The sequence below is a fragment of the Manis javanica genome, chromosome 7 (genome assembly GCF_040802235.1).
Source record: "Manis javanica isolate MJ-LG chromosome 7, MJ_LKY, whole genome shotgun sequence".
Taxonomy (NCBI): domain Eukaryota; kingdom Metazoa; phylum Chordata; class Mammalia; order Pholidota; family Manidae; genus Manis; species Manis javanica.
Genome location: NC_133162.1, coordinates 42,015,054 through 42,038,926, shown reverse-complemented (window position 1 = coordinate 42,038,926; position 23,873 = coordinate 42,015,054). Strand labels below are relative to the sequence as shown.

At 34.7% G+C, this 23,873-nt stretch overlaps 1 protein-coding gene across 4 annotated transcripts in view; it reads left to right on the top strand.

The window, feature by feature from the left end:
• Positions 1–23,873, top strand: part of VCL (vinculin) — a 95,940-nt gene that overhangs the window by 29,178 nt on the left and 42,889 nt on the right. For all 4 annotated transcript variants that reach the window (XM_017663016.3, XM_017663018.3, XM_017663020.3 and 1 more), the window contains exon 2: positions 5,490–5,560. In XM_017663016.3, coding sequence (XP_017518505.1) covers positions 5,490–5,560 — 71 coding nt within the window. The remainder of the gene's footprint in view (positions 1–5,489; positions 5,561–23,873) is intronic.

Genomic DNA, 23,873 nt, shown 5'->3' with positions numbered 1-23,873 from the left:
GGAAGCATTAAAATGTATTTAAAGCTAGATTACTCTGAAAGGGCTGTTTTAAGTGCTGATCTAGAAAACCTGCTCAGAACTTAGACTGTAACTAAGACTTATTTGACATTCTTCTCTCTGCTTTTTTTTTTTCCTTAACCTTTCACATATAGGGTTTTTTCCCCCCCAGAGGGAATAAAATTTAATGTTAAAAAATATGGCAACTACTTTAATCTCGTAATCATAAAACATCCAGATGAAGTATACAGGAAGTAAAAACTTAAAAATTTTGTATTTACCAATCATTTTATACTTTGTCTTATTCCCAAAAAGAATTCGAAGTAGTAAATGAGGACTTAATGTCAGAAAGATAAATTTAATTTTTCTTTATAAGAGAGCTAAAAGGGAGTTTAGCCAACCCACAGTAACAAGTAAGGGGGACCCTTAAAGAGATCACATAGTGTAGAAGAAATATTTGAGTAATTACATGATTTGAGGTCACATAGCCATTTATTACCTAAGCTGGAACTAGAGACCAAGTCACCAAATTCCCATGCATGTGCTTTTAATATGTATGTAGCAAAAACATTGGGCTTAACCAGCCAAGTGTTTTGATGACCTGTGCTGCACAGATTCAAGAAGCGTTTGTCAGGATTATTACTGACCTGCTTGTTTACAACGATGTAGCTTATATTAGAAATCATATGCTTCCTCATATTAATGTTGACCTCCAGGAAAAATGTTTTTTCACAAGCCGTGACAATTCCTGCTAGTAAACAAAGAGCATTTTGTGTATTAATCCCTTTCTTAATTGTTCTGTTCTTTTTATTTGGAAAAAATGAGTATTATAGAAACTGTTTTGATAGTGTTGGAAGAGAAGAGGAAAGTGCATTTCCTTTCATCTCTTGGTTGATGGCTTAAAAATACAGAGCTTTGTCTTTGGCTCTCCTAGATAGGCTTTGTCATATCTAGTTGTTCGTAAATAGAAGATGCCTGTCTGGCCTGCATATCTTTAGAAACTGGCTTCCTTGGAAGTTCTTGTCTTGATACTTCAGTGATAGGACACTGAACTGGAAAGATCTAGAATAGAGAATGACAGCCTTTGAATAAATGGGCAGTTTAAATTACATAATCCTCTGCCTTCACTTGGCATCCAAAGCCCTTCCCAGGCTGACTCGAGCTTTCCTTTCTAGTCTCATTTCCTTTGCGGAGGTCACACCAGCCTGTTTTTCTTGTCTAGTCAACCATGTGCTCAAACATGTCTGAGGCTTTGCCTGTGCTCTTCTTTCTGCTTGGGCTGTCTAATCCCTCTTTTGTACTTGGCAATGTCTGCCTTTCCAGGCCCAGCTCCTTTCTTCTGCGAAGAGACCATGTACTGAAGGCAATAGTGAAGGTTGATCTAGCAGCTGTGTGAAGAGTGAATTAGAGGGAGGAAGTCTGGAGGTAGGAGGACCAGTTTAGGAGACATTGAAAGTTTCATAGACCTGAGCTGTCCAATAGCCACATATGGCAATTTAAGTTAAAATTAATTGAAAGAAGTCAATCTGGAAAGGCTACAAACTGTATGATTCTAACTATATGACATTCTGGAAAAGGAGAATTGTCTCCAAAACTATGGAGACAATAAAAAGATCAGTGTTTGTCAGGGGCTTTGGGGTGGGGAGGTCTAAATAGGTGGAGCACAGGATTTTAAGGGCAATTCTCTGTATGATACCATAATGATGGATATGTGTCATTATATATTTGTCAAACCTATAGAATATACAACAACAAGAGGGAACCATAAGTAAACTATGAATTTTGGGTGCTTGTGATGTGTCAATGGTAGGTTCTTCAGTTGTAACAAATGTACCACTCTGGTGGGGGATGTTGATAATGGGGGAAGCTATTAATGTCTGGGGGCAGAGAGTATATGGGAAATCTGTATCTTCCCCTCAATTTTACTATGGACCTAAAACTACCATTAAAAAATAGTCTTAATAAAAAAAATTAAAAGTAAGTAAACGTACATAATAGTTCAGTTTCTCAGTTGCACTAACCATACATCAAGTGCTCAGTGGCTACTATATTGGGTAGCACGGTTTAAATAAAACTTAATAGAACATTTTCTATTATGACAAAGTTCTGTTGGATAGTGTTGCCAAAAATCGATTCCTCAAGTGAAAATAGAATTCATTCTACATATATGTATTGTACCTTGAAAACTGCACCGTTCATTGTACCTAACCTTCTAGACTGAGCGTATTGAAGATCAGAATGATTGTGGATACTATCACTGCAAGTGTGAATGTAGCTTAGAACAGTAAATCAGATTTAGTGCCTGTCACTTAAATACTTAAAATAGCTTTTAAATAAGTTGTCCTTGGGAATTTTTCTTTCCTCCCCTACCCAGCCTGCCTGAAAAGAAACATAAAGCAATTAAATAACATTCATTCTTTAGTAACTACCTCTAGTGGGGTGAGAATATTTGCTGTTTACAAAACTGGTTTAATGGCTTTGCCTGGTGTACTCATGAATGTTTTACCTTTGATGATAAATCTTTGCCATATATCAGCCTCCTAGCATTGCTGCATTTGAAGACAGCTCGCTTACTTGATCTAGAAGTCATTTGCTATTATTTTTCTGTACCTCAGTCTACTCCCCATGCTCCATTCCACGCAGCCCAAGAGCAAATTCTACTAGTTCTTCCTCTGGAAGAACGAATTCTCCATTTCTACTTTCATATCTTATTTTAGGTCACTACCATCTCTCCCTCCCATAGATGACTACAGCAGCCACTCACTGGACACCCTGCTAACCCTTGCCCACTAACATCACTTCTCCATATAATAGGCAAAAGGATCTTTTAAAGAGAAAAATCAGATCATATTAGTCTCTTGTTTATTAGCACACTTGCTTCTTACGGTACTTAGAAAAGTTTCTACACGCCTTAACTTAGCCTGGCCTAAAAGGCTCTTTGTGATCTGGTTCTTGTCTTCTTATCCATCTTCATTACCTTTCTTGTTTACTGAGCTCCAGCCACTCTGGCCTGCTTAGGGTTCTTTGAAATACCTAAACTCTCCTCCCTTGGGGCCTTTTTCTTGCTTCTCTCTGGTTTGTTCTCTCCCAGTTCTTGAGTGGTTCCTACTCAGCTTCAGAGTCTCAGCTCCAATGTTACTTCCTCAGAGAAGCTTTCTCTATCCACTCTTTAAAGTAGGGTCCCTCTATGCCTACTATATACTTTTTATAGTGTCACCCTTATTAGTAACTGGAGTGATTTTGTTTGTTTATTTATTTACTGGTGTATTCTCTGTCTACTTCCACTAGAACATATGTTCTACAAGGGCGGTAAACTTATTTTTGTTCCCTCCTCTATTTCCAGGACCTAGAAGAGTACCTGGAACATTTAGTTGTACTCAATACATGTTTAATACACCGAATAACTGAACACTTTGTGAAGGAGGTGTAAAAGGAACTCATTCTCTCTCCCTCCCTTTTCCTCTCTCTGCCTTGTCTCTGTCTTTCTCCCTCTCTGACTCTGTCTCTGTCTCTCATCATTGTCTGTCTCTCTCTGTATGTGTGTGTGTATGTATGTGCAGAATTAAATCTCCATGCGTCTAAATGTGAATATCTTTTGAGGCCCTTTTTTATTTAGTATGAACCAGTGACTGTTGCTGAACTTCATATTTTACTTCGTAAAGTCATGGCCCACAGCTTTTTGAATGGTTGATTTTAGTTGGAAAATATAGTGAACAATACATCTGGAAATATTCTGTCATGTTTTGATCTGGGAAACTCTAGAGAACCAGCTGCTGACTTGAAAGGCGTTTTTTCTGGTACAGACGGTCTATTGTCTACAGAAGCACTGGCTGCTTCACAGTGGTTCATGTGCTGTGCTTTTTTCTGAGCTATTAACTTGAGAGAAAAAACTGTATTCATTAACTTATGTTAGACTTGTATTCCTTGAGAATAGTTTATTGTATTATTATCTTTAGCTGGTTTAATATGCAGTTAGGGATTTTTCTTTCTCATTTTTCTTCAAACTCATTCAAAAATTAAATTGTGAAATAGTGGAATTGAGATTCCATTGTGGGTTTTAAAAACTTCACAGATTTCTCATTATAATGTTTTATGTTTATTATTTAGCATTCCTTGGTGGCTTTATATTGATAAAATGGGTGAATTTCACCATTCATCACATTGTTTATTTCTTCTAGAGTATTTTATAATATATGATATAAGTGAGAGAAACATTGGCATCCAAGCCCTACATAGGAATAATTTTGAAGAAAGTTGACTATGCGTACCATTTGTTGCATAATAAGTACATACATAATCTGGTTATTGTGACTTTTAATTTTTGATATTTAAAAACATTTTTAGCCATTACTATTTGAAATATTTATGTAACAGACAGATTACTACCATCACTAGATAGAAAATCACTGCACTTAAATAACCCAAAATAACATTTTAATACTACTTTTTAAACAACAGCCACTGTTAACATTTTGTTTTGTATTCTCTTGGTGTTTTTGCCTTATACATACTGGATTTTTTGGTTTGTTATAATCATAGTGTGTTTATTATTTTTTATTCTTCCTTTTAAATGAAATATAATATCATAAACATTTTCTGTAGTGCTGAGTCTTTATAACCATTGTCTTAATGGCCCTGTTAGTACTCAATACTAAAATACATCTTAATTTACTTAACTGTTCCTTTTTGTTGGGTAAGTTATTTAAAAATGTTTTAGCTTTTATAACTAACATGATAGTGAATACTTCTGTGAATATTCTTATTACCACATTTGGTATTATTGCTTATAGTGTATATTCTCTTAAGTGGAATTCCTAGATATGTCATTTCTTATGTCCCTTAATACATACATATTAGCAAATGATTTTCCAAAGAGAGTATATCAGTTTACATTGTTACCAGCGGGTATAAAACTATTCAGTTTTAGCACTCAACATTATATATTACTTCTTTTTAAGTTGCTTTATAATTAAGGAAAAAAGTCATGTTGTGTTAATTTGAATTTATTTGATTATTGGTGAAGTTGTTTATTTACACGTTTAGTTTCTAGTTTCACAGTCATAATTGTTTCACGTATTTTTCCCAGTTCCAGTAACATCTCTTTTTTCTGTATTGTAGCCTGCCTACCTTGATTCATGTGCTTCATGTAGCCTTTTAGAGATATTGCAGTTTGTCAGTTAAACATACACACATATTATCTCAATGAGGAATTTCTGTTTTTCTCTCTGTGCTCAGTGATGACTTTGTATTAATGACTTCATATTAATTAAGAGGTAATACATTTTGTTTATACTCCATATTGTTATCCAAGTTTATTATAGAAGCAAAAATGGAAGAAATCGTGATGATTTCAAAAATTGTAGAAATTCTCTTTGAATCCAGAAACTTTTATGTTAGATCCTGGTTAAAGTATATGTTTCAAGTATGTTTAAGTAATGATTTTTAAAAGCCTGAGAATTTATTTTTGAATTGTGAATCTTTTCCCCCTTTAGGTTGGAAAAGAGACTGTTCAAACCACTGAGGATCAAATTTTGAAGAGAGATATGCCACCAGCATTTATTAAGTGAGTGATTAAAACATTCTTCTGCTGCAAAGCAGAAAAATCCTCTTTTTAGGAAAGAAAAATAACTGATTCAAGGAGCAACTTTTTTTTAAAATATAGAAGTGTTTATAATTGAAATTGCAACTTTTCATCTTTCAACACTCAGGTTTCCTACCTTTGACTTTATCAACATAGGCATTTTTGACATAATAATTTTTAATAAAACCATTGTTTCTGAGTTTTGTTTTCCAGAATGGAGAGGATTCAGAAAAATTCTGATTTAGCAGGCATGAATCTGATAGTATAGCAAATGCCTTTGCTTGGAGATAAGGGAATAACAATAGATCCAAACTTTAAAAAAATTACTGTAATGTATTTCAGTATTATTTTAGATTTAACTTATACTTACATATGGCTAATATTCCTACATTTAATTTCCAGACATTTTGCCTTTCCTGAATAAATGCAGAATACTATTGATTAGTTAAAATTTCTGAGGTTCTTGATTATATTGTCTTTGATTAATGGCTTTGTTCCGTGTGCCAGTGAAGTCACTAAGTGAAAGTAAAGGTGGATGCATAAGACAGTAAAAAAAAATGTAGAACCTCTATAAGTCAGTAAGAATAAGATAAATCTATTCAATTAAAAAAAAAAGGTCAAGGGATTTGAAGAGGCACTTTGAAAGAGGGGAAATCCAACTGCCACTAAATCTGTGAAAAGGTGCTATATCTCATTAGTCATCAGAGAAGTGCAAATTATTGTATTATAAACTCCAAATTAAGAAGTCTGATAATATCCATTGTTGATGAGGATGTGAAGCAATTGGAACTCTCATCTGCTGCTGTTGGGAATGTAAATTGATATAGCCACTTTGGGAAACAGTTTTGTATTAGAAAAGTAGAAGGACATACTCCAAGGTGTATTCCCTAGAGAAATTTATGCTCACACACACTAGCATCCATATATAAAAATATTGCTGTTTACATTTTTCTTGAACCTACTGGTCTATCTGCAGTAGAATGGATAAAAACAATCATGGAATAATCTAAATTAGAATATTAATCAGTAACAAAAAGGCATGAGAATTTTTCAATTTAAAAATTGTATGTCATGAATTTCACCTCAATTAAAAAAAAAGAATGAGTGAATCTCAAATAATTAAGAGGAATGAATGATACATACATAGGTTATATTTATTTACAGTTCAAAAACATGTTGAAGTAAAACTGTGGTTTAAGGATGCCTGTTTATGTGATCAAAATACAAAGAGGAATAAGGAACTAATGATCACAAGAGTTCAGGGTATCAGTACCTCTGGGAGGAAGGAAGAGGATTATACTTCGGGAGAGGCATGCAGGAGTTTCTAAAGGGGTAATAATACTGTATTTCTTTACTTAAGCATTGAGTTACATGGGGTGGTTGTTTTATAATTACTCATGCATATGTTTTATACAATTTTTTACATCTGTGTTATATATCACAATTTAAAATAAAGTGAGAAATGTTCCTTTATTTTTATCTTCCTTATGTTCTATTATTTTCATTGAACAGATGCAAAATTTCACCCATATTGATGTCTTCTTATTTCTAACTTACTTGAGTGGGTGGGTGCTTCTACATAACTATGTTTCTGTTAATTCTACAAAATGTTCATGTGTCAGGAAGTAAGGGACCAGAAGCATCTGTTTTTTGTAGAGCCTGTTTCGTGGGAGTATCTTCTTTTGATTTGCCTTTGTTGGACTGGGTAATCTCCAAGGCTTCTTCCAGCTCTAACCAATATGAGCCTACTTCATGTGCCATTCTCTCTGCATGGTGATATTAAGAGGAGTCCTGTGCTGTCAGTTTAACATGCTATACTTAAACTTGCATTTACCTTACATTAAAAAACATAGCTGTAGCTTGTACCTATTTGCCCTTCACTTCCTGGAAGGTACAGAGCATGGTGAGATAGTATAAAGGTGTTTCAACATCAAGTAGAGAGTTGGACTAGATGACTCTACAGAAAGTTTCTTTCAACTCTGACATTCACGTCAATAAGTATCATTTGATTGGTGAGTGAATTTCTTCAGGGAACTCATTAATGTCATTCCCAGAGATATATCCTTGAAATATGCTCTGTGTTCTTACAAGCCTCCTTCAGGACTAAGAAAAACTAAGGAGTGTGCCCTAGTTGTGATAATATTTTTTTAAAAAAATAGGTAATTTTAAAACAGAACAAAACTGCATTGATCACTCCTGGTGGTAACGAGGATATCAACTCCTTACTTTAGTAATTGATAATTTAAAGAAAAGAACTAATTATTTATCCTGCCTTTCCAGAGGTTCCTCAACTACCATGTGATCCAGCAATTCCACTTGTAGGCATTTATCTGAAGGAAGCAAAATCATTGTCTCAAAAAGATACTCACTTGCATGTTCATTGCAGCATTATTTACAATAGCAAAGACATGGAAACCACCTAAGTGTCCCTCAACAAATGGATGGATAAAGAAAATGTGTATACATACACACACACACAAAATGGAATGCTATTCAGCCATAGCAACGAAGGAAATCCTTGCCATTTGTGACAGTGTGGATGGATTTCAGGGCATTATGTTAAGTGAAATAGCTGACAGAGAAAGACAAATACTGATGATTTCACTTACATGTGACATTGAAAAAAAACTGAACTCATAGATACAGAGAACAGATTGGTGGCTACCAGAATAGGGGAGTGGAGTGGGGAATGGGTGAAGATGGTCTAAAGATACAAACTTTGAGTTATAAGATGAGTAAGTTCTGGGATGTAGTGTGCAGCATGGTGACAGTAGTTAACTTACTGTGTTATGTATTTGAAAGTTGCTAAGAGATCAGATCTTTACAGTTGTGATCACAAGAAAAAAAATGTTTTGTAACTATGCTGCCTTTCCTTTATAGACTTTTTCTCAGAGTAGCCTACTCATTCTAGTTGATGAGGGGAATTTTAATGAATAAATGAGGAATAAATGACAGATTTAGAAAGTCATCATTATATAACTTTTAATGAAACAATCAATTTAGGCAAGAAACATCAATGGATAAAAGCATTGAGACATTTTAACCTTTATCACATATCACACCATTGGGAAAAACCTGGTCTCTGTGAGGAATCAGTGAGAAGCATTGTGATATGAACAACTGAAAAATTTAATGAGCAGTGTTTAAAAAGCACACAACTTAATATGCCACACTCTGAAATGTTACTTTAAAATAGCCTATGATCCTAGGTTGGTTGTCAAATTTTGGGGCAAATAAATATTCCACAATTTAAAACATGATGGCTCTTTATGCTTTCTCTAGAATGTAGAATGAAGCAGAAAGTAATTTCAGTTAGATGCCATGTTTTGAAGGGGAGGGACGGAGAGGGAAACAGATGGAAGCAATTAATGACATCCTTGGAACTGTTGAGTCGGACATTCTTTGGGGCTGTTTGGCTGATGTTTAGAAGTTTCCAGGGTATGACAGAGTTTCCTCTGTCATCCACTTTACAAGGATTTCTAAAGAGCATCAGCTTAGACAAAACTAAAGGATATGTTTTAAAAATTTATTCTTAAATGAATCTCTACTCCTAGAATGGGAGAATGTCAAGGCTAGAGAAGAGAAGACTTGTTCTGCAGATAGATTTAAAACTAAGCAATTGATATATGTTTACAGATTTTTCAGGGAGTGATATGACATTTTCAGTATTTGGGGGTCTCAAGTCATAGTTTATTTGTGTGACTGGCATTTAAGGGGCTTTTGGAATGTTGGAGAATGGGTTCGATATTGGTTAAAGATTACATATTTGAGTTCTAACTGTCAATGAAGGACTCTAATGCTTAGGCAATTTCTTTGTTGAACAAACAAAAACCATTTTATAGTACAGAACAAAATTTGCACTGTCACAGGAGAGCTTTCTTCTGGGTAGAGCACAAGTTATCTGATTCCTGACTGCATTGGTAGATAGAGTTTACAATTTACTAATTTTACCCAAGATTGCAGTAATAGCCACACTGTTGTACAAGCAGTGTAGGGTTGCATCGTGATTGCAGTAGAAACTGCCACAATCTTCATAGAAAACTTCAGGAGTTCAATGGCCATGCTGTACTGTTAAAATACTGGTTAGATTCACCCTATAAGAAGTCATTTGTTTCTTTAGACTGTCAGCAGAAATTTCAGCTGCTATCCTCCATGTCTGTATTTTGTATCTTTGTCAATCATCATCATCAGCAGGCAGCAGTATCAGTATTTATGTGTAATTGATTGATTAATAGACTAGACACACTAATTGGCTAATTAAGTATTTATTGATTGCCTTCTATATTCAGCATGCTAAGTGCTACATAGAATAGCAGTTCTCTCCAGTGTTATGAGTGATCACTTGTAAGATATATTACAAATTATTTATTAATAGTAATAAAGTACAACATTTGCACATGCTTTACTTTTTAAAAAGTAAATTGAGCATATTCAAGGTCACATGTATAACAGCATCCTTCTCATTCCTGCTCACTAGGTTTTTTTTTTCCCTTTTAATTTTTATTAAAATATATATTCACTTGCTTTTTATTTTGCTTTCTTTAGTGTGAGAGAAATTAGTGCAATTACAGCTGTTGTGGCTGGATATTGTGCATAATCCCAGATATACCTGGGGGTATGATATGAGGACATATCATATATATGGGAGATATATCCTTCTAAGTATCATTGATGAACAAAGATGGAAAATGGCTCCTGCAGGGAAACTCCTAAAAATTGCTTTAAGAAGTTGCAAATTAAAGAGCAGTAATACATATTGACTTTAATAGTAATTCTGAGAAAGAGTGTGATCATTTAGGTAGGAATAGTAGAAAGAGGGTTTGTGTAGCAGTATGACTTGGGAGGAGAGGGGTAGGGGAAAAGGAAATTACTGGATGGAGATAGGTGTGGGGAGAAAGGCATGAATATTAGAGCAAGTCGTGGGGGTCTGTGACAAGGGGAAGAATCATGTTGGGAGTGAAATTAAGATAGTTTGACCAGGTGGCAAAAGGCCCTTGAGAGCCAGGCAGAGGAATTCGGAATTGGGCAGCAGAGCGGCTTTGGGATTCTTGAGCAGTAAATGATAACATGAAGGTGATGTTTCAGGAAGATTCGTAGCCAAATATGGGATGAATAATAATCATGCTAGCAAAGGAAGGTGAGCTGTATTTCAACCTGATCGCCTTCATTTTCTGTCAGTGTGAATTTACTTCAGATTGGTTCCTTATAGGTAAAAAATGTGATGGCAAACTATTTTATATTTGCCTTGGAAAAATTGTTACTGCAGTATACAATGGAATTTCATTCCTATTCCTGCAGTAGAGCAGAAATGAATAAGGAAGGTGGTTTTTGGACCCAATCCAAATGTGTCAGTATCTGAATGTATCAGAAAGCATCCCTTGTGAGGGTCTTGTGATGTGATCTCCTTAAAAGGAGCCTAGTGGGCTTTGTCAGCTGGCAGGCAAATGATAGTTTCATTTAGAACCGTGAAGTGTTGTCGTTTCTGTCTCAGTGCTGCTCTGAACAGTCTGCTTGAAATAACCAAAACTTGGATTGATTCACCAGTTTGGACTATTTTTGAAACATATTGTAATGTCTAGGCTTACTGAATACAAGAATGTTCCTAAAATGCTATGTGAAAGGGTGTATGTACTATTGGCAAGTCTACATGATTGCCTTAATCATATTTCCTAGAAAATTGCCTTGTTTTAATCTTTAGATGTTATTAGTTAAGCACAATTACAGTATATATTTGTATGATTTTACCTTGATTAATACTCATTTATAAAGAAGAAATTTGAAAAGGATTAAAACATGTTTGTCCTAAGTTAGATCTCCTTTGGTTTAAAGTGGTAATGTCATATTTTTAGATCACCAGGCCTTATATTTAGTCTTTTCTTTGCTTATGATCTTGAGCACTCATAATAATCTGTGATGAAATTTCTATTTTTAAACATGCTTTGTGGTGGAAGTACTCAGCATATCTCTTTTTAGTATGAATTGTTTGATCATTCCACTCAATGCTTGTCTGGGGCTAATGTGTGATATTAATGTTCTGCTTTTTTGACTCAAGTTTTTTGTGAGCCTTTTTAAATGCTATTTTAAGAGAAGATTCTGTCTCAACATAGATGACCAGGTTTCTGTGAAATGATCATTCACATCTGCCAGCTGACTTGCTGCATTTCTGACCTAGAGCAAGCACTCAAACTTAAAATAGTTCACCTTTGAACTCACCACATGAAACATAGTTGGGTAGGACTTTCTCAAACAAAAATGATGTGTTAAATTTTGAGTCTCCTCAGTAAAGAACTCTGAGTCATTTTACCAACTTGCAGAAGAGTTCTAAACAGCTTGGCAGGGATTTAATCCTTGGTTTACTTGTATGTCCTTCGTGGTTAAGAAATTTAAAAAATGTTCAACATGTAATACTTTGGTTTCCATTGTCTACAGAATAATCCAAAAATCACATGATTGAAAAAACTAAAGGGGCCAAGGGAACTCATATTTATTAAGTACATATTATTGAGTACATATTGTAAGTACCTGGGCCAGGTACTTCTATATTCTCATTTTCTCATGTAATTCTGAGAACACCAACTTCAAGATATTAATATATTCATTTTACAGATAAGAAAGCTGAGGTTTGACAAACTAACTCAGAAAGGTTGCTCAGCTACTAAGTGGCAGGACACTTTTGCTATCGGTGGTCTCGGCTTCCAAGTCCATTTTCTTTCCACAGTCTGACCTTCTAAGAAGTCATGTAGGCCATTCTTTCTCTCCAGGCAGTACTAACTTTATACAAGTCTTTTATCCTCTAAGTATTTCCAAAGAAGTGCTATTACAGATATAATTTGTGATGTACTTTACAGTATCTTGCAACTCTTAAGCTGTAAAGAAGTGAAAGTCATAACATTTTAAAGTTAGAAGGAATCATTGAGATTTTTAATCCACCTGCTTTATTTATAGATGAATAGAGGTCATTGGCTGCCCCAACTCTACTGTGCAAAAACAAACAGAAACACTAGAAGTAATTAGCCATGAGTATTCCATTATTTATTACCTTGACTGTTCCTATATAGGTCCAGGTCCAAATGAAGAAATTTTCAAGATTAAAATTTTTTCCCACATCTATTTAAAACATTTATTCTTCTTTCCTTAGGAGAAGCAAAAGAACCTTATAAAAATAGCCCCATTTCAAAGGCATCCTATAGTATGGGAGAATATATTTGTAAATGACATATCCGACAAGGGGTTAACATCCAAAATATATGAAGAATTTATACACCTCAACACCCAAAAAGCAAATAACCCGATTAACAAACGGGCAGAGGATATTAAGAGACAGTCCTCCAAAGAAGAAATTCAGATGGCCAACAGACACATGAAAAGATGCTCCACACGACTAATCATCAGGGAAATGCAAATTAAAACCACAATGAGATATCACCTCACAACAGTAAGGAAGGCCAGCATTGAAAAGACTAAGAACAACAAATGCTGGCAAGGATGCAGAGAAAGGGGAGCCCTCCTACACTGTGGTGGGAATGTAAGCTAGTTCAACCGTTGTGGAAAGCAATATGGAGGTTCCTCAAAACACTAAAAATAGAAACACCATTTGAGTCGGGAATCCCACTCCTTGGAATTTACCCAAAGAATACAACTTCTCAGATTCAAAAAGTCATATGCACCCCTATGTTTATTGCAGCACTTTTTACAATAGCCAGGATATGGAAGCAACCTAAGTGTCCATCAGCAGGTGAATGGATAAAGAAGTGGTACTTATACACTATGGAATACTATTTGGCCATAAGAAAGAAACAAATCCTACCATTTGCAGCAACATGGATGGAGCTGGAGGACATTATGCTCAGTGAAATAAGCCAGGCAGAGAAAGACAAATGCCAAATGATTTCCCTCATTTGTGGAGTGTAACAATGAAGCAAAACTGAAGGAACAAAATAGCAGCAAACTCACAGACTCCAAGAATGAACTAGTGGTTACCAAAGGGGAGGGGTGTGGGAAGGTGGGTGGGGAGGGAGGGAGAAGGGGATTGAGGAGTATTATGTTTAGTACACATGGTGTGGGGGATCACGGGGAGAACAGTGTAGCACAGAGAAGGCACATAGTGGATCTGTGGCATCTTGCTGCACTGATGGACAGTGACTGCATTGGGGTATGGGTGGGAACTTGGTAATATGGGTAAATGTAGTAACCACATTGTTTTTTCATGTGAAACCTTCGCAAGAGTGTATATCAATCATACCTTAATAAAAAATTAAAAGAAAATATAGCCCCATTTCTTGAATACGTGTTAAGAGCTGGTTACTTCAAGTTGTGTTATTCATTTCACCTCATATTGCAGGTGAAGAAGCTGAGACTAAGTTCAGTAACTTGTTGAAAGTTGCCCAGTATGTAGATGGCAGAGAGGATTCAAATCCCAAACTGACTCTGAGGCCTGTGTTCATTCCAGTATGCTAAGATTCGTTCTCACTCATTATAGAAATTTCTTCTTACAATGTGATAGTTATTGTGAGGCTAAATGAGTCAGGTAATGTTTGTGAAAGCACCTGGAAGTAAAAAAAAGAAGACATTTGGTGATTATTAGCTTCCTTCTTTATTAGCTTCTCAATCTTTTTTTCTTAATCATTTTCTTTACATAAACTCAGTTACTTTTTTGAGCATTTCTCACAGAAAAATTTCCCCTAATTTATTGTCTCTTGTAGTAAGACATTCCTTTTTTCTTTTAAATCATGATTGCTTGTTTTTATTTAATGCTCTTTCTGTGTCTGTCGAGATGGTCACATAATTTTTGTCCTTTATAATATTGTCTCTGGTCTGCTGTATGAATGTAGAGTTTCTGATGGTGGACCATCTTTGCATATCTAGGATACAACTTACTTGGTTGTATTTAAAAAAGAAAATACAGTGTTATTTCAATTTGCTAATATTTTTATTTATTTATTTTATTAAGGTATCATTGATATACAATCTTATGCTCAGATTTCACATGAGCAACATTGTGGTTACTACATTCCCCCTTATTTAGTCCCCACCATATACCCCATCACAGTCACTGCCCATCATCATAGTAATCCTCTCTGTGCTATACTTCCTTCCCCATGCCCTCCCCATATTATACTTTGCTAATATTTTTAAAGGATTTTGAAGAATCTTGATCTCTAATTTTCTTGTTCTGCTTCTACCCAGTTTTGGAATCAAGGTTATTTTAATTTCATACAATAAGATCTTTTCTAGTCTTTGAAACAGTTTATGTAAGATAAAGATTATCTGTTCTTGAAAGTTTGGTAAAACTTGCACCTAAACCTTCTGGGTCTCATGTCTTTTGCAGGAAAAGAAACTTTATTACTCATTCATTAATTGATATGAAGAGAACTCTATACCTAAGCAAAAGAGAATATACTTTTCTTTTCATGCACACATATACATTTATCAAAACCAACCACTTACGTCACAAAAGAATTTCCAAGAATTGATAAACCAACCATATTTTGGGCACAATGCAATTAAATTAGAAATACAACAAGAAAAAGATAGTACAAGATTTTTTTGAAATCTTTAAAATGTACTTCTAAATAATGCATATAGTCAAAGAGGACTTGCCAAAATTATAAAACATGCAGAGGTGAACAACTATTAAAGTACTTATAACTAGAAAATTCACAATCCCATTTACAATTTAGCCAAAAAGAACAAAATACCCAGGAATAAATTTAACCAAGGAGGTGAAAGACCTGTATATTTTGTTAACTACCCTTTTTAGAATGACTGTTAGCCTATTGTCGACTTGTATTTCCAGATTTTTTTTTTTTGAACCATATCCTAGTTTTTGGCAGTTTTCTTCATAAGTAAAAATATTCTTTTATTGTGTCTATTCCATTTCATTTGCATTTTGGTATTTACATCTCTAACTCATATGCTGCATGTATGATGTCATCATTTCAGATGTCATCATTTTCAGAATAAGGACCTTCAAATAATAATAGTGAGACTTTTTTTTATTAGTTGATTAAGAATGTAAAATGACTTAAGATTCGATGAATTTGTAATATTTTAAGATACATTTTTGAATTGAGCAGAGTGGCGCAATGGAAGCGTGCTGGGCCCATAAAAAAGTTTTGTTTTATTCATCACACTTGTCACAGCATCAACATACCTTTGAAATCTGTAAGACACACTTACTTATACATTGATCTGTTGCTGCTGTAATTCTAGCATGAAATGGAGGAAGGACCATAGGAGCTGATGGGCCTGTAGGTGGTAGAGTTCTTGACTGAACCTTGCAGGCTCAGAATCTCCTCTTGCCTCTCAGGTGCCAGATTTAAACATGGGGAGAAAGTTTGGACTAGTCATTGAGGCTTTGAGATTCAAAGGTTGTAGCTCTGCTGTTCCTTTCAAATAAGCTGCTTACCAAGATTCATGGATCATATAGCTTGTGCAGCTGTGACACTCTGAACCTTCCTCTGACCACATGCAGATTTGCCTTCAGGTATCCCTTAGCTCTGGCAGAGTCCTGTTTTGTTTGGAGGCAGAGTCAATCTAAGCTCATCTGAAGTAAAATCATTTTTTGTCCCTGTGGTGTTTATGTGTATGTTTTAGCTTTGTTATCTCAAGATACATGTAGCAAAAAAAGAGTTTGCTGTTGCCTTTAAAGGGTTTTGAGTGTTTTGAGTATGACTCAGTGTGGTTTTTAACTTTGCTTTTGGGTGTCCACAAAAGTGTCATAGTGTTCTGTACTAAGTTAGGAAAGGGGTAGGATTAATTTGTGGATGAGGCTGGTTGGATCTTTAAATCTGGGAGCACAGGATTGGAACAGTATGTTTTAGTGCTATCACACGCTGCGCACATGGGTGAGTTGCTGCTCTGCACTTGCCACTTGACCTAGATTAAAACTGGTCACTGTACTCTGTGTTCCTGCCTCCCTCCTAAAAACTGTTACTAAGCTTGTAGCCTTCACTCAGGCTTCTAGATGACTAATATAAAGGCTGAGCATCCTTGACCTTTCTCAAAATGGCAATGCCAGAAGCAAAGCATATTGGCTAGTGCCAGGATGCCACAAAATGAATCTATTTTTTGCTATTTTAAAGTAAAATTCATGCCGGATGGCTAATATGTGAAAAAAAGGTCTATTTTCACATTATCTCCCTGAGTCTTTTACAATCTTCACATCTATTATTTTGTAAATCATATATATATATTTAATACATATATGCTCTCATATATAATTATATATATATTTTTCTACACAGAAAGATTTGAGGACAGAATGAATTGATTATAGAGGCCGTACTTAATATTTGAGGGATACTAGAAAGGCTGAATTACCAGTTGTTGATGCCTGAAATTTAAGTGGAGCTCATTCCTCAGATTAACAATTTAAAGCATAAAGTACCTAGTGAAGGGAGAATTCTTTGAGGTCTCAGCAGTTTTTTCACTTAATTAGACCTTGGCTAATGGTGGGTTCTAAATATGGGGAGGCAGAGAGAGTTTGAGGCCCCCTCTGAACCTCTCACTCAGGCTTATATTTATGAAGGGTCTGGACTTTAAAATTATTTTCAAATATACCACATATAGTCATAGAGAAAAAGAGGAATCTTAAAAGAACATGTTTGTCTTGCAATTAAAATTATTAAGTATAACCCCTTAAATATATACCACTGTTTTTATGACCCTGTTTTGGCATTTCTTTATTTTTATGTATAATGGGCTTCTCAGACTTAGAAAGTAATCTGGATCTTGATCTCTGAGAGAGCCTGCCTAGGTGGGAAGGGAAGAAAAGTCTTAACAAACTGTAAGAAGGGAGCACGAAGATCCCTGACAGTCAGTGTTGGCTGTCACATAATTATGGCAGGGCCAGTCAGGTTGGAAGTGGCAGTGACAGAGATTCTGGGTGCAGTGGCTATAGTGGGCAAAGCCTCACTGACCAGCCGTTCTCTTCCTTCCTTCCAACTGTTCCCTTCCCATCTCCATGTGTTGTCTGTGCTTTGTGTGAGGGAATATGTCTGTGGGCTGATCCACTCTTTCTCTTGAAAGGACAGGTCCTAAGATGTAAACATCTGCTTCCTTAGGTGAGCTCTAGGGAAATATGACTTAACAAAAATGAGATTTTCAGGTGCTGTGCTCCATAGCACTTCATTCTTTAGCAAACGATACATTTTTGGTGACAGTATTTAAAACTGAAATGGCTGTACCATCTAAAGTCAGGTTTTTAAGGTTAAAACAGTGAATTTAATATAGGATAGTTGCCCCCCTTTCTGACATGTTTTTGGGGGTGGGGCTAAGGTTTAACTTGTTGAATGTTTTAGAGTTTTTCAGTTTTAACTTATGGCACAGTATATGTCTAATTAGGCCCATCAGACTGTCTCCTTTGTATTATTGTCCCAAGTACTCTCTTCTTTCCTCAGCTAAATCAGTGAGCTGGGATGTGATGATTGAGTTCTACAAAAGCAGTAGAGATTACTTAGCCTCAGGATGAGTGAGGTACCTGCATTTTGTGATAGTAGACTGCTCTCCCTAGCCAGACTAGGCCTATTGCAAATGCATGTTGTTCTTCACAGAAAGGATTCTAGAGTGTGTATGTGTGAGTGAGAGAGAGAGCAAGAGAGAGAGAATATAGTCCATTGGAAAAACAACTCAAAGAGATATTGTGAAAAGAATCATCTTTATAAGCAGTGCTAAACCTCTGAGGGCAGGAGCAATGTTTTCTTCACTTTCTCCATCACAGCTTTCCTAACCTCTCAGGTCAAAGTGACTACTCCCATTTTTATGTCCTCTCAGCATGTGCTGGACATAATTCTAAATACTAATTTGTATTTGTTTACATGTATGTTTCCTCCTACTAAAGTGGTAGCCCTTAAAGGTAGGGACTTAAAAATCTTTCTATTTCTGGGACTCATACAGCATGTGGTAGGTAGGTCCTCAGTAAGTTAGGTGAACAAATATATGAAAGAATTAAACTAAAGGAATTTAAGATTAGTAACTCACTTCTGGATACAGTCTAGAAGAAGTTTTAAAAATGGCTTGTGTTAATCAATCTTTATAATCTCTGAATCTGTTTTCCTCTTATGCTTCTTAAAAAATTCAGCATATACATAAGCTTCTTGATTAGTGATCATTGAAATCACATGAAACTGGGTGGTTTGGAGCCTTTACAGCTCTTAAATTGTATCAAATTATATTGTATGTAATTCTGGAAAGAATGATTAGTGGCTTATGACTGAAATATATTTTGGGTCCTTTGAGGCTGTCACTGGTCCATTGATTAAAAGCATAAGAATTTTGTATTAATTTAGGTTAAAGACTCCAGGTGGGGAGAAGCCTTAAACCTGTGCTAGTTGATTGATTTAAGGTATCCAAATCAATATTACTAATATATAGTTAAGATATATAATTATTTAGGAAATAGACCTCATCTCTGCTGTCATTTTCTAAAGTGCTTTTTAAAAAATTCATATTTGTATTAAAAAGTAGAAGATCACTTTAAGAAGCCAGGCAGCTTGAATGTTTGAATAAAATCTCATTTTCTCCAGACAAGACAGACTTCTTCCTGTTTCTGACTCTGGTTAGTCATGGTGGGATTTGTTTGGCTTCTATGAATGCCATTAAGTTTTAATGTACAGATCAGATGTCTTTTTATAGAAAAAAAATGGTACAGTCTCTGTTTTGGACCTATCATTTTGCCTCACAAGGGAACCATTAGTGGAGAATCAAATTGATTCCTGCAAAGCTTTTCCATTTCATCCTTTTTTTTTTTTTTGGTTTCTTTTCTCCATAATGGTTATTTCTGACTTTCATTTTGTTGTTGTTGTTTTTTATTCCAAATTTGAAACATATGCAGTGACTAGATTCTTGAAAATAGGTGTGGCACAGCAGTTGTGTTCTGTGATACTTACGTTTGTTTGCTGTAATTTTGTCAAGGTTCACTATTACCTAGAAATAAAAAGAAGTTTGTGACTTTTTAAAGTTAATGATTTCTGTGGGTCAGATGATTTCATGACTGCCTGTGTTTGATGAAAATTCATTTAGCAGGTTTTTATGGAGTATTTATCATGTGTCATGCATTCTATCTGGGAATACATTAATGCACAAGATAGATGAGGTCCTTGGCCCTGCTGAGCTTCTAGTCTTGGAGATGGAGAAAGCTAAACTGAGAGGGCGTGGTAAGTCTCATGGGAGCACATAGGAGACGTGCTTACTGATTTGGGGTGGTTACCTGAAAGAGTCACTTAAAGGCAGAGTCTCAGAGAACAAGTAGGGTTAGTTAGTCAAGCAAAAGATGGGGGAGAGAAAGAAAGAGATGTGTTTCAGTTAGAGGGAATGGCTGTAAAAGACCTTGAAGCAAGAGATCTGTGCTCTTCAGCTAGTCATCTTCAGTGAGTCATTGGCTAGCCTAAAAATCTTCCGAAATACTTGGTTTGAATATTTTTAAGTTTTCATTTAAGTATTTTTTTAATCACAAGTTTAGTTGCAAAAACATATGTTTTCTGCCATACTGTGTTATACACATGTCTTAAATATGTTTCCATGTACATTTAACTCATTTAATTTATGGAAAATCTCTGCCCTAATCATTGGCAAAGTAAGTCCTCGGTGTCTACCTAGCCCCCTGAATAAAACTTACTTTTTTTAGCTTCCTTTTTAAAAAAGTTCTTGCTTTAGTCAGTTGTCTTTTAGATGTGTTTAAATAATAAGAAAAAAAATATTTTTGTGTTTGACTACACAATTACCATTTTGCGTTCTTCATTTTTCTCTATAAACCCAAATTTCCAACTGTTATAGTTTTCCTTCTTCCTTTTAAAAGACTTCCTTTAACATTTCTTATAGTTCAGGTCTGTTGGTAAATTTCAGTTGGATGTCAGTGTCAAACACAACATGATATTTTATTGTACAGGTCTGAAGGTCAGGAGTCCATGATGGGTTAGCAGAGTTGTCTTCCTTCTGGAGATTTTAGGAAAGGATCTGTTTCTTTGCCTTTTCCAGCTTCTAGAATCTGCCCAAATTCCTTAGCTTGTAGCCCTGCATCACTCCAACTCTGCTTCATTATCACCTTTCTTTTTGCTTTCGTAGTCAAATCATAGTGAAAATATCTTCAGTGTGCTGTTAAAATAACTATCAACCTAGAATTCTATACTACTGAAATACCCTTTGAAGAATGAGAACAAAATAGGCATTTTCAAACAAACAAAAATGGATATATTTTGTCACCAGCAGACTCTTAGTAGAAGAAATTCTAAAGAATGTACTTCAGACGGAAGTCAGATGATTCTAGATGTAAGGCCTGAGATACAAGAGGGAATGATTAGTCAAGATACTGGACAATTTGTTAGTAAATATAAACAAACTTTGACTTATGTAACATAATAAGATAATACCTAACAAGATTTAGAGGTCTAAAATAAAAGTTACAACATTTTATATATGAAAACAATCACAAACATGAGACAAAACTTGAAAGCAATGGTATGAAGGTCAGGAAAGCTGAGTGGGAATTAAGTATCCTAAGATCATTCTGCTGTTTGCGAAGGAGGTAAAAATATTGACTCTTTTTAGGCTTTTATGATGCAAGTACGCATGCTTAAAATATTTCAAATAACCACAAAAATAGTAGAAATAAAGTATATAGCCTATAAAATAGGAAAAGGAATAAGAAAAAGATAGGAAAAAACCCTCAGTCTAAAAAAATGGGAAAAGGAGGATAAGGAAAGAAGAAAAAATAAATAGAAATGACAGGAACATACAGAAAATAAATACTAAGAAAAGAAAATACTATAAATATATCAGTAGTATCAATACATTTAAGTGGGCTAAATTGTTAAAAGTTGCTAAGATGGATTAAAAATAAGTGGCTATATGGTGTTTATACAATACACAACTGAAACATATGGACACAGAGAGATTGAAAATGATACACCTGTCAAATAAAATAGAGCAAGCTGGTTTGCAATGCTAATATTAGATGAAATAGACATTAATAAAACAGATAAAACAAACATTACTTGAGATTTAAGAGAGGTGATACATAATGGTAAATAGGTTAGGTCACGAAAAATATAGTACTTATAAATTTATATATACCTAATAAACCTCGGTATATGTAAAACAAAAATTAACTACAAGGAGATATGGAAAAATCTTGTTGTTTTGTTGGGAGATCTTATTATTCAGTAATTGATAGATAAAACACAAAAAAATTAGCAAGGATATAGAAGACTTGAACAGCATTATTAACAAGCTTTAGCTAATGGAATATGTAAAATATTTCACCTAAACATTGGAGCATACTCATTCTTTTCAAGTACATATAGAAAACTTATAAAAATTGATCATGTGTTAAACCATTAAGCTAGCCTCAACACGTTTCAAAGCCTTGTTATCATACAGATCATTTGCTCTGGCACAGTGCATTTGAGTGATAAATCAATAATGAAGAAATAACTACAAAAGCCCCTTGTGTTTTGAAGTCTCTTATATTTTAAAATTTGCAAACAATTCCTTGTCAAAGAAATCATAATGAAAATTATTGGAAGCCGAATAGTAAAAATGCTGTCAAAATTCATGGGACCCATAAATATGAAAAAACCCCCACATACAGCAGTTTTATGAGTAACAGGGAAATGAACATTAAACTCACAATAATTTATCATTTCACAATGACCAAATTGGCAAATTAAAAATTCACAATGCCAGTTGTTTGTGAGGTTTGGAGCAATTGTGAACACTGTTGGTAGCAGTATTAAATTGTACATTCATTTTGGGAAACTGGCTCTCCTTGGTAAAGTTGAACATATGCATTTTCTGTAACCCAGTATTTCTACTACTAGATATATGACTTAAACAGTGCATGTGAATCAGAAGCCAGTACAAGAATGTTCATAGTATTATTATTGGTACTAGTTTTAGTATATAATAGTAGTAGTAGTGTTGATATAAATACCAGTAAAAATTACAATAACCTAGAATACCTCTAATGTCAATCAGAAGTTGAATGGGTGAATAAATTGTGATATATCCATACAGTGGAATATGATGCAGTAGTTATAGTCATCAACACTAGGGGTCTCAAAATCATAACACTGAACAAAAGAACAGTCACAGAAGCACACATAATAGTATGATTCCACTTTTTTAAGATTTTAGTGCAGGCAAAACTGAATCATATATTGCCTAGGTATGTCAATATATGTAGGTGGTAAAGGAATAAAGAAAGTCAAGGAAATAATTAACATAAAATTCAGGATAAAGATTACTTCCAAAAATAAGGAGGAGAATTTAGTTAGGGTGGGGCTTCTAAAGTATGTGGTAATGTTTCATTTCTGAAGTATGATTGTTGGATACATGGTATTGAATATAAAGTGTGTTATGAGTGTGATTTAATTTTGCAATTTAAAAAATGAAATATCCTTAACCTCATTAGTAATGCAAATTATTAATGCAAAGAGGAATGCAAATTAAAACTAAATAGAGTGAAAAGGATTTACAGAATAGGAAAATATATTTATAAATTATATATCTGATAAGGACTTAATATCCAGAGTATATAAAGAATTCTAACAACTCAACAACAAAAAAGACAAACATCCTAACTAAAAACTGATCAAAGGCTTGAATAAACTTTTCTCCAAAGAAGATATACAAATAGCCCACAAGCATGTGAAAAGATGTACATTTTTGGTTATTAAATCAAATCAGAATCACAATGGATATCACTTCTCACCAAGTTGGGTGGCCTTAGCCAAAAACAAAAACAAAAAATAGCAAGTATTGATAAGGACATGAAGAAATAGGAACCCTCATACAATGCTTGTGGGAATGTAAAATGGTATGATGGGTGTGGAAAACAGTTGGGCAGTTCCTCAAAAAGTTAAACATAGAATTCCACTCCTAGGTGTATATACAGGAGAAATGAAAATGTATGTTCATGTAGAAATTTGTGATGAATGTGTTTTTAGCAGCATTATTCGTAATTGTCAAAAGGTGGAAACACCCTAGATGTCCATCATCACATGGCTGGATAAGCACGCCATCAAATTTTCTTATATACATACAATGGAATATTATTAAGCTATAAAAAAAGAGCAGGCTACTCTTATGTGATGGAAACTGGATGAACCTTGAAAATATTATGCTAAGTGAAAGAAGTCGGACACAGAAAGTCGCATAGTAAATCATTCCTTTTTTTTTTATGGTGTATACAGAATAAGTCAATCCTTAAATCAGAATAGTAGTTTCCAATGGAGAGGGGAAAAGGGGAAAAGGGACTGATTACTTAATGGGTACAGGGTGTTTTTTTGAGGGAATG